The sequence below is a fragment of the Sparus aurata genome, chromosome 13 (genome assembly GCF_900880675.1).
Source record: "Sparus aurata chromosome 13, fSpaAur1.1, whole genome shotgun sequence".
NCBI lineage: Eukaryota > Metazoa > Chordata > Actinopteri > Spariformes > Sparidae > Sparus > Sparus aurata.
In genome coordinates this window covers 33,293,885-33,306,902 of record NC_044199.1, presented here as the reverse complement: position 1 = coordinate 33,306,902, position 13,018 = coordinate 33,293,885, and the positions used below count along the sequence as shown (strand labels likewise).

The window sequence follows — 13,018 nt, the reverse complement described above, 5'->3', positions numbered from 1 at the left end:
CATGTCTGTTTTTCTGTGTCGTCACATTTGTTCATTGAACTTCTGAACATGATAACTTCAATTTCAGGTTTTTCAGGAACTTCTCTGAAATGCAGAATAAGTCATTTTTTCACTTTATCAGAGCGAGGGATGTTTGATGTGACGTCGTGGCTCTGAAGGAGAGAGTCGGTGCAGATCCAGAACTTCTGGAGGAGTAAACACGTCAGATTCTGCTCTGATCCGGAGCCGTTTACTGACGGGAGGAGAGCTCAGAGATTACTGTTTAATCTTTGGGATTAAAGTGCAGATTATATATTAACGTTAATGTTAATGAGAGGAGAGGGGAAATAAGATGAGAGAGAATCTGAGTCTGTGGTGAGTGCTGAGTTCTGTCAGAGCTGACCTGAGTTCAAACATCCTTAAGAGTTGTCAGAAGTTCACATTGTCTCCTCCAGTAGCTGAGATCAGGTTCAGAGTCGAGTTAATGGTCTAAAGTTTTCTTCACGTTGTGTTTCGTCTCGTTCTCTGACTCTCCTGGAAGTTACAGCGACAGGCGACCACATGAAACACACGATAACTTTAAGAAAACTACAGATTCCTCTGAACAGAATGTGTAACAAGTACACAAGTTCAGTCTTTTTTTAATCCATTTTCGATGCAGATCTGTTTTATATTCTATCTTTAATGAAGGATGAGTGTAATCTGCTGTAGAGTCAGCAGGAGCTGCAGCACTGCAGCAGCATTACGAAGGTTATCTGACCTCATATCTGATTCAACTCACTCTGGGACTCTTTTCTGCCAGCTGGAATGTTTAACCTGTCTGGGGCTTCTGGGAAATGTTGTTTGTCCGTTGCTGACGAAACAAATATTTACTAAAACCTTCTTTTTTTCAACAACCGTCCCGATCACATGAAGCGAGCCACACGACACACAGCTGAGCTTCTCGGCTCCGAGGCTGCGAGTCGGTGATGCAGCTCACACAGAGAGGACAACGTTTCTCTCCTGCAGGAGTGTTAGAAGAGCATTTCTTTGTTTCAGGCTAAATGCAAAAATACAGAATTACACAGGAGATGTGTTCAGATTATTCAGATCAACTCTGTCAAACGTTAATAGACCTGAGAGACACTGAGGCAGCAGCTGATCTGTTCTCCACATGTGAATCTGATCACATGACTCGTCTGCAGGAGGAGAAGTTGGAACGACGTGTTGGCAGAAGTGATTCTACATTCTTCTTCACTGATGTTAAAAACACATCAGGAAGAAACAGAACGACTCAGAACAAATCTGATGAGCTGTGTGTGTGTGTGTGTGTGTGTGTGTGTGTGTGGTGCACACATGTGGTCTGGATTTTCCACACAGTCGGAGATTCCTGAGGTCTCTGAAATGTTTCCCAGAGGAGAGCGAGCACACAGAGAGGAAAAACAGAGAAGAAGAGTTGGAGGCTGAAAGCTACATGGATCCTCTCTGTGTCCTCGACGTTAGTCTCAGTCTTTAGAGGAAGAAACACCGTTACAGTGACCTGAAGTACTCGATTACAAGTAGAAGTCTTTGTGATGTGATCAGATTCTTTATGCTGATGCAGCAAGTTCCTGCTGGAGACACTGAACCCGGTCGTGACGGGTGGATCAGTCTGATGTCTCAAACAAATAAAATTAACTATCATCTTGTCAAACGTCCAGTCAGCTTTGTGTAGAACGATATTTAAACTGGAGGACCAACATGTGACGGAGGCATTTATGATGTTTGTTCGACACTAAATACTGTAATAATGCGTAAACCCACTTATGTATATGAGTTATCCAGGATTCTTCTTTGTGTGTTATATCTGCAATCTTTATTTACACATTAAAGTGCTGTATAACTGCACTTATTGAACAGTGACATCTTCTGTACATGCAGTACCGCTCAGTGTCCACCAGAGGGAGACACACACACACAAACTCCTTCAGCGCTCCAAACAACACAAACATTCATCAGCCATCAAACAGACAGATACACTAATTATATCTGAGATGTTGTTTGAATATTATATGTATATATTACTATTACAGTCTTCAGAAAATATTCATAGTCCATAAACTCTCATTGGTAACTTTCTATTTGAGTTTTGGGATTTGAACCTGTGACCAGAGGTGCTAAAAACACTTGAGTTGGAGGGGAAAGAGGAAACAGTGTCTGACAGAATCACTGATGAAGTGCAGATGACAGGAAACCTGCAGAGGTCAGAGGTCAGGTGGAAGGAGGCCGATCGTCTGAAGAACTCACATTTATATTTATACCGAAGTCGAACCACAAACCTGAAGTGAGGAGTTAGAAAATACAGACGTTCACTTCTCTGTCAGGCAGAGTCAGGCTGCGGTTAGCCTAGCTTAGCATAAAGACTGGCAGCAGGGGGAAACAGCTAGCCTGGCTCTGTCCAAAGTTTAGAAATGCAAATGCAGAAGCTGAAGTTGTTTGTCTGTACCAGCCTGTCTGCTTCTGTGTCTAAAGTGCTAAAGTCTTACCTGCCAACATTGATCAGCTGTTTGAACACACTGTTTACACTGATTTCACCATTTACACTCCATTTATGAAAGAAGAAACATGTTATTGACAAAAAAAGCTACTTTTTTGACACCTTTGAAGAAAGTCCCCAGACTTCCCTTTAAAAATGTCGCAATTTAGTGAGTTGTTGAGTTAAGAGAAACTTTACTATGTGAAATGATTTCTATGAGAGATTCTAAATTATTTGAGCCTTCTTGTAAATTCTGCATTACATTCAATATATCAAGTTGTGTCTTTCCTTGTAAAAAGTGCTGGTTTGTTGCTAAACTTCTACCAGTCCAAGGTGCGTCTTTACTCACTCACTCTCAATTTATGAAAGAAGAAACATGTTATTGATCTAAACATGTCACATGTTACAAAGACACTAAACAGTAACAATAAAGGCTACTTCTTTGTCCCCGTGGAGAAAGTCCCCAGACTCCCTTAACAAATGTGTCAGTTTAGTGAGTTGTTGAGTTGGAGACACTTTATAAACTCTGTGAAACTCTGTCTCTGACTCATTCTGCATTATTTGGACCTTCTTGTTCATTCAGCAAATGTTCTACATGAACTTCTGTCTGTTTGTTCCAGTGATGTGACATCTGATCACTCAGGCATGTTCAATAATTGTTATCATAACGTGACAAATAGAAGCTTTGTGTCCTTGAAAAACACGTTCAGGAGGAAAACTCACTTCCTCTTCTTTTCCCTCCGACAACAGACTGTCGCTTGTCTTTCTGATGAAATAGACCTTTACACTGAAAAACTGTTTCCTGTCCGTCTCTCTGTCATCAGGTTCAATCAGTTTTTCATTGATGATGTTGTTGATGATGATGATGATGATGATGATGATGATGATGATGATGATGTGGATAAATGTCACATTAAAACAGACAAACTGAGTCTGTGATTGTTTGTGAGCTGTGAAATAAACAAGAAACACATTTTAATTTCAGTATTTAACTGCTGAATTCTAATTAATAATCTGGTTGGTCTGTATAACTTCATCTTCTCTCGCTCAGTGATGATGGTCAGGTAGTTTATGTAGTTAGCTAGAAATGATAAAAAACGTCTTTCTTGGAAATCAGATTTCATTGAGAGACTTAAAGATATCAGATGTCTGCAGGAAGATGACTGTTAATGTTCTCAGAGTCTCTGTAACGTGTGATACAGAAGATAAGTTGCGTGACTGCTCACTGGATGTTGGGTTGTTGCACTGAAGCGTTCAGTGTTGATGAGCAGGTGAAACGAGGCTTAGACCTCCAACATGTTCTGTCAGACTGATCGCTTCATGTTTGAGCCTGCAGCAGAAAACAAGCTGGCATCGTTTTCACCAACAACAACTGGAAGCTGCCGCCTCCACACGTCTGGCAGAAGTTCATCAGAGCTCAGGAATGTTTTAAACTGTGACGAAGAATTTTTATGTCATCTGTCAGCAAGTGACAATAAACTGTCACAAGACAAAATGCTTCAAACTTCATTTTTTATATCCAGAGCGTTCAAACAATGCTGACAGTGAAACAAACGTTCAGCTGCAGCAGCTCTGCTGGACGCTGCACACCTGATCACTGATCAGTGTGTTTAATCAGCATGTTGATCTGCTTCACCTGTCAGGTGGACGATCGTCTCTGCAGGAGACACAAGTTCTCACTGACACAGATTTTAACAATCATATTATATTATTTATTATTATTGTTCTAATTGTGTTCCTTGTTTTGTAAAGCTGACAGCTCACATATGAATAAAGTTGAGATTGTTTGTCTTCATAAAAAGTGTCATCATTTACTGAACTCTTAAAAAATGGGATCAAAAACGAAAGCGATGCGTTTATATTTTAGTTTAGTGAAAATTTGCACTGTGCATCTTAATTATTCATCGACTCATTTCATGTTTTTCTTTCACCAACACAAACTCACGAGGAGCACAAAGACAGTTAATGTCTGTTATTGAATCTTATTTCAAAAGAACAGTTTGTGTTTACAGTGAAGAAGATGAACACGTGTTGGCTCATTTCTTCTTTTTATAGTTGCATTTCTTTGCTGCTGTAACAATAAAGAATGATCTCATCTTATAAATCATAAACTTAATTTGCACGTCATGTGAGAAGAGTCGTAACACAGAAGCAGCAGAAACCAAACGTGTGTTTATTCAGGTTTATTACAGTTCACTCAGACTGGCTTCACGTTTCTCGGCTCAGTTTAAGATTCACAAACATTCATCAAAGTCAGAACGACCTCAATAATGAGCTTCACCTCCGAACCAGGAGAACCTGAACACATCACCGGACACCATGCTAATATAATTAGCTCGTTGGCTAACACGACTCTCTGTCACAGTAAGTGACGACACAGAAGGTTTGTACACAAACACACTTTCAATCATCTGTCATTTCTCTGACTGTCACTTTTAGAAAGATACAAAACTGAAAAACACACCATCGAGTTTAATGAAGAAATGAGAAGGAAACTAAACTAGAGGAGACAAAAGGAAGGAAAACAAACATTTAACAACACAAATAAAAAAGTGATCTCACTTTATAAACATCGTGTAAAGAAGACTGATCATTCAGTCAACTTTCACAATGTGCAGTGAGTGAAACAAGAAACAACACGTCATTTTATGAATGTCAATAAAAGATGAAGCAGGAAAAAACACCATGTTTATGAAAAAGGTTCTGACTGCCGGTCCGTCTGCCGCTGCCGGTCCAGATCAGCAGAACTGAACTCATTTGGTCCAAAGTTACTTTCTTTGTGATGTTTATAAAAATGTGTGACAGAAGTTCCAATAACTAAAGACGATTTTTATGAATGTTATTTTCTAACAAAATATATATGATTGTTATTTTCAAAATAAAAGCCCTGTTTTCAATACATGTATAAAATGACATGAATTCAACAATTCTAAAAAACAAAGACAGCGTCACTGATCAGGAGTCCGACTGATGACTGATCAGAACATCTGTCGGGTTTTATATCGGCTGAAAAACTTGTAAGAAGCATTTAAATTCATCCGAACAGTCGATGTGAAGATGTCAACACGTCTGTTCAACATCTTCCACAGTGTGAAGAGTGAAGTGTGTTTTCACTCATCGATGAAAATCGATTTGGTGTTTCAGCTCTTTAAGTTGTTTTTACAGTTTATATCAGGGACATTTTCACGCCTTTGTTGGACAGCTGACGGCTGAGATGAGACAAGAAACGATGGATGACAACCGAGCACGTTAGATTCAATCTGGACACAGCTTTAATGTAACTTGTTCACTGACCGAGCTAACTTCTGGTTTAGCGCCCGGCTAACTTGAATGGGGTTAAAATAATTCAATCACGTGGCTCCTCTGCACTTTCTAAATATTATCAGACCGAATGGCTCAAATTCTGACAGTAATCGAGTCCCGTCTGGCGGTTGTGACTCTCAGAAATGTATCCACTGTTTTTAGAGACGCTTCTTTCACAACGTTAGCTTGTGGAAAATCGTTTTATTGGGCCGCAGTCACGTGACGATGTAATTACACAGTTTTAGTCACTAACCAGCTTCACATCCTGCTGCTCGTCCTCACAGACGATCCCTGATAATAAGTTGCGTTCACAGATCTCAGTGTCTTTTGTTATTTAACATTTAAAAGATGGAGGCGTTTGTTCAGGTTCACTGCATCGTGTAAAAACAGAGCGTATGTTTCATAAATGTCACAGTTTATTGATTAGCTTATGTACAAACACCAGTAACCCCCATAGAAACATGTAGTGGTGGAAAGTAACTAAGTACATTTACTCAAGTCCTGTGCAGTTTTGAGGTATTTGTACTTTCTATGATTCTACTCCACTACATCTTTCTTCAGCGCTCAGTTACGACCTACGTTATTATTCAGACTAATACAAAGTAGAATCAACAGGCGATGATGATTATAGATGAGAGCAGCTCATTCGTCGCTCCACGCCATGCCCCGCCCCTTTCTGGGTAAAAACAGCCAGTCTAATCTGAGAGATGGTGAATCCAAATTGTGACGACTTAGTGTTGCCGATTTAAAGCGTTTGGATTATTTAGTGTTTTTGTGAAGGCAGCTCAGCTCAGTTTGTGTTGTTAACATAAAAACAGACTGATGAACCAAACTCCATTTGAAAAACAGGCGTTTTAAAGCCCAACATTGTGTTTTCACATTAAAAACTGTAGTTACAACTTTACAGTGGCTCTTTTCTGATTCACTCCATCTACAGACACAATCAGCTTACATGTCATTTTCTCAGTGACATCATCAACTCACCTGTGATGAGGTGTTTGACACAGACGGACACGAGGACGCGTCTCTGTGGACGACTTACAGACACAGATCTCTTCTCTTTCTGTCCGTCGCTCTTTGGGGAAGTGAATAAAATTGTAAAATTGCTCTGGAGTCCGGCTGCTCTCATCTGTCGTGATTAATCTCATAATCTCATAGAAAGAAGCTAACAAAGCTCATTAATGCATCAATAACTATAATCCAATAAATCATCGTGTGTGTTTTCAATGGGCCACTCAGCACAAAGAGTGACTTTTGTTTTGGTACTTTCAGCACATTTTTGTAGTTTCTCCTTTCAGACGAGTAGAAAACACTTCTTCCACCACTAGAAAATATATGCAGATTATGTGTTGAGTATTAGATAAAAAAATAAAATATCACAGAGTGTCTTGGCCTCGTTGTGCAGGTGGATTGGTCCTTTACATGAGAGGAAGGAGAAACACGTGACTCACAGCTTTGGTTTCAGCTTTCAAAGATCTTTCTGACCTCCTCCTCGTCTTTATTCTCCTCTTTCAGCCTCTCTTTGTCTCTCTTTCCCTGCGTCCTCTCTGGTGTTTCTTCAGGTCTTGATGCCCTTCACTTCTTTTTCTTTGGACGAAACGCTCTCCGGTGTTTTCTCTCCGTTCACCAGCTCGTACCCGCCTTTGCTTTCCGGCTGCGGCTCCTGAAGTCTGGCCCTCCTGCGCAGGACCACGATGGTCAGCAGGAAGCAGAGCAGACCGCCGCACACAAACACCACCTGCAGACCCAGAAACCTGCACACGCACACACACACACACACACACACACAAACACACACACGCACACACACACACAAACACACACACGCACACACACACGCACACACACACACAGTTGTTTTGGTGCTTTGGAGCAGATCCAGGACTCTCCGGGTCAAAACCACAACAAGCTGCATGTTTTAATCAGAAGCAAATATTAAACAGCTGCTGTTGGAGATAATTCTCCCTTAAATAATATTTTATAGTAATTCTGTTCATAATTAAACTTTTGTTTGGTTGTGATACGGTGGCCCCCAAGGGTCAAATCATAACGACAGTTCAGATTACACAAAGGTGGGACGGCACTTCTTGTTTGTGACTGGCCTGAACCCAAGACATTCCATTTCCTGTTTTGGTGGTGTTCAACGTCAGTCCGGATTATTTGAAGTTATTTAAAGGGCCAGTTTGAGTTTTTTATACCGCAAACAGGAGCTGCTAATTCACATGTCAATCACATGTAGGAGGTGAGAAATGACCCGGGATCACCATCACACACCTTCATCCCTCCCACCTTCACTAGAGAGATACATCCAGCCTGGATCAGGCTTCAGGTGTGTTCCTGTGTCACCTGTGATCAAAGTTAAAGGTGAGTCCAGTTCTGACCCACTCACCTCTGTCTGAAGCGGTCCAGGTTGTAGTAGAGACAGGAAGTGTGTTTGCTGCACTTTTTGCCCCACAGGATGCAGGTGGTGTCGATGACACTGCCGTACAACACCGGGCCGGGCATGAACGCTACACACACACACACACACACACACACACACACACACACACACACACACACACACACAGATTCATGATTATATTTCTTGTGAGCAGTTGACAACTTTTATTTTTTAACAGAGGTGTTAAAAGGTGCTGATGAATATAAATGAGATCAGTGAATAAACTGCAGGCTGGCCATCAGCAGGTTCGAGACTTTAAAGGAACAGTTCACCCAAAAATGTCAACTCAGTCATCCTCTCCTCCTCCTGATGATATTAAGTCAGGTGAAGTGTCTTAGTCCACAGAACAGTTCTGGAGCTTCACAATAAAACATTCAGTACGTTTACATGCACAGCTTAGTCAGATTACAGCCATACTTCGACTCTGCTGCTCAATCAGACAACTGCAATTATCCGAGTATACATGCCGGTGAGAAAATCAGATTATTGTCCGGAGCATGTCATACCCGGTACGCTAGGTGGCGCTGTACCCATTTCAACTAGTGGTGACAGAAACACCTCCAGCTGACCTCTTTACGTCACCAGCAACAACAAACTGCCTCGACATTCCAGAAAGATGGCGTACGAAGAGCGAGACGAAGCGACATCTTTGTACATTTCGTATATGGTGTACATGATAATTACACAAACTAGATGCACATTGGTGATTTCGGAGGAAAGACGTCGCCGTCCTTCTACTTCCAGCTCACGGCCCGGGAAAGAAATCTCGCACCTGCACAGAACGCAAAATCCGGACCGATCGGATGGAACGTATACATGCAGGAGTAATGTGACTATCAATCAATAATCTGGGTGTTTTAATCTGACTATAAGAAATCCGATCCGGTCCGATTTTAGTCAGACTAAGGTGTATACATGCATCTTAAAAATCCCATCAAGGTCGGACTAACACAGTAATTCGGTTTTCTCGAGTGTCATGTAAACACACTGAGTGTTGAAGCATTCTGCTAAACAACTGAAGATCTGCTGAGATGTTATTTAAACCCTTTACGAGGCTGAAATCTTCTCTGTAGCTGCTGAGCTAACAGTGTTAGCGTGCACCTCCTCTGGAGAAAGTTCCGTACTTGTCAACCTCGAGACCTCAAGTGTTTTGAAACTAAAGGGAGGTTCTGGAGTTCTTAACCTTGAAATATTCGAGATTGTATTTCCTGCACTGTTGGTGAGTAAACTGTAACAGTGTTTTTATGTCAAATAAATGACTTTTTACTTTTATTTTCACCTTTCATTCATTCATGTTTAACCGCTGCCCTCCTGACAGGCTGTTTGTCAGCTTCCTGGGTGGGATTGATTCTGTGACCTCTGTGATTGACAGATTTTCAGCTCCTTTCCTTTAAAACTCTACAAAGAAATGTGAATTCCTTCTCCTTTCCAGTCTCTCAGTCACTGAGGAGGACGAGGAGCGACTGTCTAGAAACGGGCTGTGACACATTAAAGGGGAAAAGGGGACAAATTGTCATAACGAAAAAATCTGGAGAAGGAAATGAAATGAATGAATCAGCATGGAGGGAGGAGGTGACGACTGAGGTTTCACTTTCTGTATGAACTGTTCCTTTACACCACAGACCTGACGTGCCTTGCTCAAAGGGAACTATGTGTGGACTCACCGAGCACTCTGAACAGCATGTACTGAACTCCCACTGCAAACGACTTGTCCTCCGCTGGCACCGTCCTGCAGCACAGACACAAACAACACACATGATAAGATGCTGATTGGTCGAGAGTTTCTGTCGGTGTTGGTGTGTTTGGTTTGCAGACGTGCTGAAACACATCTGAGCAGCAGGAAGAGCACTGATGATGTCAGTTGCTATGATAACATACAGTCAAAGGAGTTTTGATTTGGTATTGTCTCATTTGAAGTCTCTGCTCCTGTTCTTGTTCTGTCTGTCTGGGTCAGAGGTTTTGTGAACTCCTCAGAGAGGTGTGGTGCAGTCTGAGGCACACGTGATGTGGTGAGAAGGCAACAGGTGCATGCAGGTGGACTAAAAACAACCAGAGGTTAGATTTAGTTTGGCTGCTTATCAACACACACTGAGCTACATGAAACACTAAAAGACTCAGTTTGATTTAAGAGTCCAGGATACAACATGTTGATGATCTGTGAGCTCGTTATCTCTGCAGAACTTCTTGTTTTTAAGTTTTCTTCCGTATCAAAGTCGTCCAGTGAACGTTGTCTGTACATCCACAGGAACAGTGCAAACAGGAGCTGCCGATCATTCAGCTCACTTCTCATGGAGCTTATCTGATTAATTTAAACATATTCAAAAAGTTCTGCACCCAAACTCCAGTCAGCACCAGACTGCCAGTCCTTTTCAGAACAGGACTCTCTATCAGGGCAGCAGCTATTGATTCATCTGTTCCTCTTTTAACTGATTCAGTTAGTCCAGTCTATCTGGTTTGTGAAATGGTTTGATTCTCACCCACATGGATGTGAACTGTCATGCTTTCAAATCAAATACCATGACGGTGGGAACAGGAAACCTGAAAGTTGGGAACAGAAGTAATTTGACAGCTGGCCAATTAATGCCTCCACAGTGGACCCTGAACCAGAAAGACTTTGTGTGATTCATGACAATCAGTAAGTTATTTGTCTCACTTCTCTACCATACAGTTTGTTGTAGTTAAAGTCAAACCTCATGTAGTTTTGTGTTGAAGCTCAGTGAACTTCACCGTCTCATCTACACCAACATGGAGCCAACTGGGTCAGAAAAGGTCGTAAACAAGATGAACGTCACAATAAATCTGCTCATTCCTCTGGTTCTGTTCTGAGAGCTGCTGATATACAGGAGCAGCTCTACAATGTTTGAGTGAGGAGACGACATCACTAACGACTCTGTGTCTCTTTATAATGACTGGTTTTTAGTCTGATGTTTCATTAGTTTGATGACAGACTGACAAACATCATCCGTGTGATTGATGACACAATTCAAACAGGATCAATAACTTATCTGTCTCTCTTCATCACTACCAGACAAACGTTTGATCAAATAAGGTCCCATGAGGGGAACAGGAATGGCAGCCACCACCATCAGTGTATGAATGTATGTGTGAATTACTGTAAGTCGCTTTTTACAAAAACTTCTGCTAAATGTTCAGACGTACTGCACATGAACACAGCGAACACAGAACGCCTTCCAGTCTCATGAAATGTGACAATCAGAGGAGCTCGAGAAGCAGCATCACTAACTCCTCACGTGTCACGTCTCCATACTGCTGCTAATGTTCATGTGCATATGCATATTATTTCTGAGGATGTGCACAATCGATGCTCCAAACAGACAGCCATCATGTGTACCTGAACATTGTTGAAAGCAGGTTTATCTTCAGTCTAAGACGCACTGCGTTCCAGACAACTGAATCAACATCACGTCATAGAACACATGTGTAGGGTTCGGTATTATTATAAGGTAAGTGAATGTTTGGATTTGATTCAAAGTATAACATTTCTGTAAAAGAAAATGTATCATGGCGTCTGTTATGTCTTGTTGCTTATTTCATCTATAAAGCAGGAGGCTGCTGCTCAGCTGAGGAGTCACTCGCCAGAGAGTCGTCTTATCTAATGTTTTGTTCACTTCTGGCGTTACGTACCTAGAACGCTTCGAGGACAGATGTTAAGACTTCAACTGGGAAATTCCGACCTCTGACGGAGTCTGGAGCATTAGACTGGAACGCTTTTGATGACATTAAACTGTTTCCTGTCACTGATTCAAAATATGACTCTGGGATGAGAAAGTAAAATAAAACTTGCCCTAAAAAGTCAGAATAGAAAGAAAAATGAAACCCACTCCCCTCTCAGATCCCCCCGCTCTAAATTTTAAGTAATCCTAAAACAGAAAGCTGGAGCTCTTTCATAACCATCTGGAATTTGTGTTAATGTCGTGCAGCTGTGAGCCGCTCCTCCATTGTGCTCCAGATACAAAGTGATTGTGTAACTGGGTCAGAATTCGAGAGGATGCGGGAGCAACTGTGACCTCCGGAGCTGAGACAATGAAAGTGTCCTTAAGTTAAGAAAACACATGCAGCTTCTTCTGTATCTTCCTGCTGTCATACCTGAGAATCATCATGTAGGAGGGCGTCTGCGAGAAGGAGGCGATGAAGCTGGTGACACCGAGCAGAGCCATGAAGGGGAGCAGCAGGCGGGAACATCCGCTGCCGCAGGTTCCAGGAAGGGCGAAGCCGAGACCGCCGACACAGCTACACTCAGTGTAGTTCTACACAAACAGACACACACACCGTTAGAATACAGGTGGAGACAGCGCCTCCTACTATTGTATTGTTAGGTATCCCAAGTTCACTTCTTGGACTGTCCTCCTTTGCAAAATATCCCTTTGCCCACTGAACTCATTTACTCATTACAGCCACATCATGAACAAACAACAATAAGCCAAAAATGTTCTGAGAGTGATGCGATGGTTCGTCCTCCTGACGACCAGCATGTTTATTCAAATCTGAGCCAAAAGTCGCTGAGACGTCCAAGTTTTCATGACTGATTGAATGAGAGAACAGTCGGCTGATTGGTCAGGAGGATGTAGAGGTGGTGAGAGGTGGTGAGCGTACGTTGCTAAAGCTACAGCTAACGTCTGTACAGTTCATATAACGGGTCAAACTTTGACCTTTCCCCTTCAGAGTACAGCTGCAGAAGAAAATTAAACATTTACTATTTTGATCATCATTTAATCGAGGAAAAAGTCATTTTCTAGTTCCAGTTTCTTAAATGTGAAGATTTGCTGCTTCACTTTGTC

General features: G+C 41.7%; 1 protein-coding gene across 1 annotated transcript in view; it reads right to left on the bottom strand.

The window, feature by feature from the left end:
* Positions 1 to 4,624: 4,624 nt before the first annotated feature.
* The window catches only part of slco2b1 (solute carrier organic anion transporter family, member 2B1), a 30,132-nt gene continuing 21,738 nt past the window's right edge, over positions 4,625 to 13,018 (bottom strand). The window contains 4 exon segments of the mRNA XM_030438686.1: positions 4,625 to 7,530; positions 8,166 to 8,286; positions 9,884 to 9,948; positions 12,327 to 12,501. Coding sequence (XP_030294546.1) covers positions 7,335 to 7,530; positions 8,166 to 8,286; positions 9,884 to 9,948; positions 12,327 to 12,501 — 557 coding nt within the window. The 3' untranslated portion in view covers positions 4,625 to 7,334.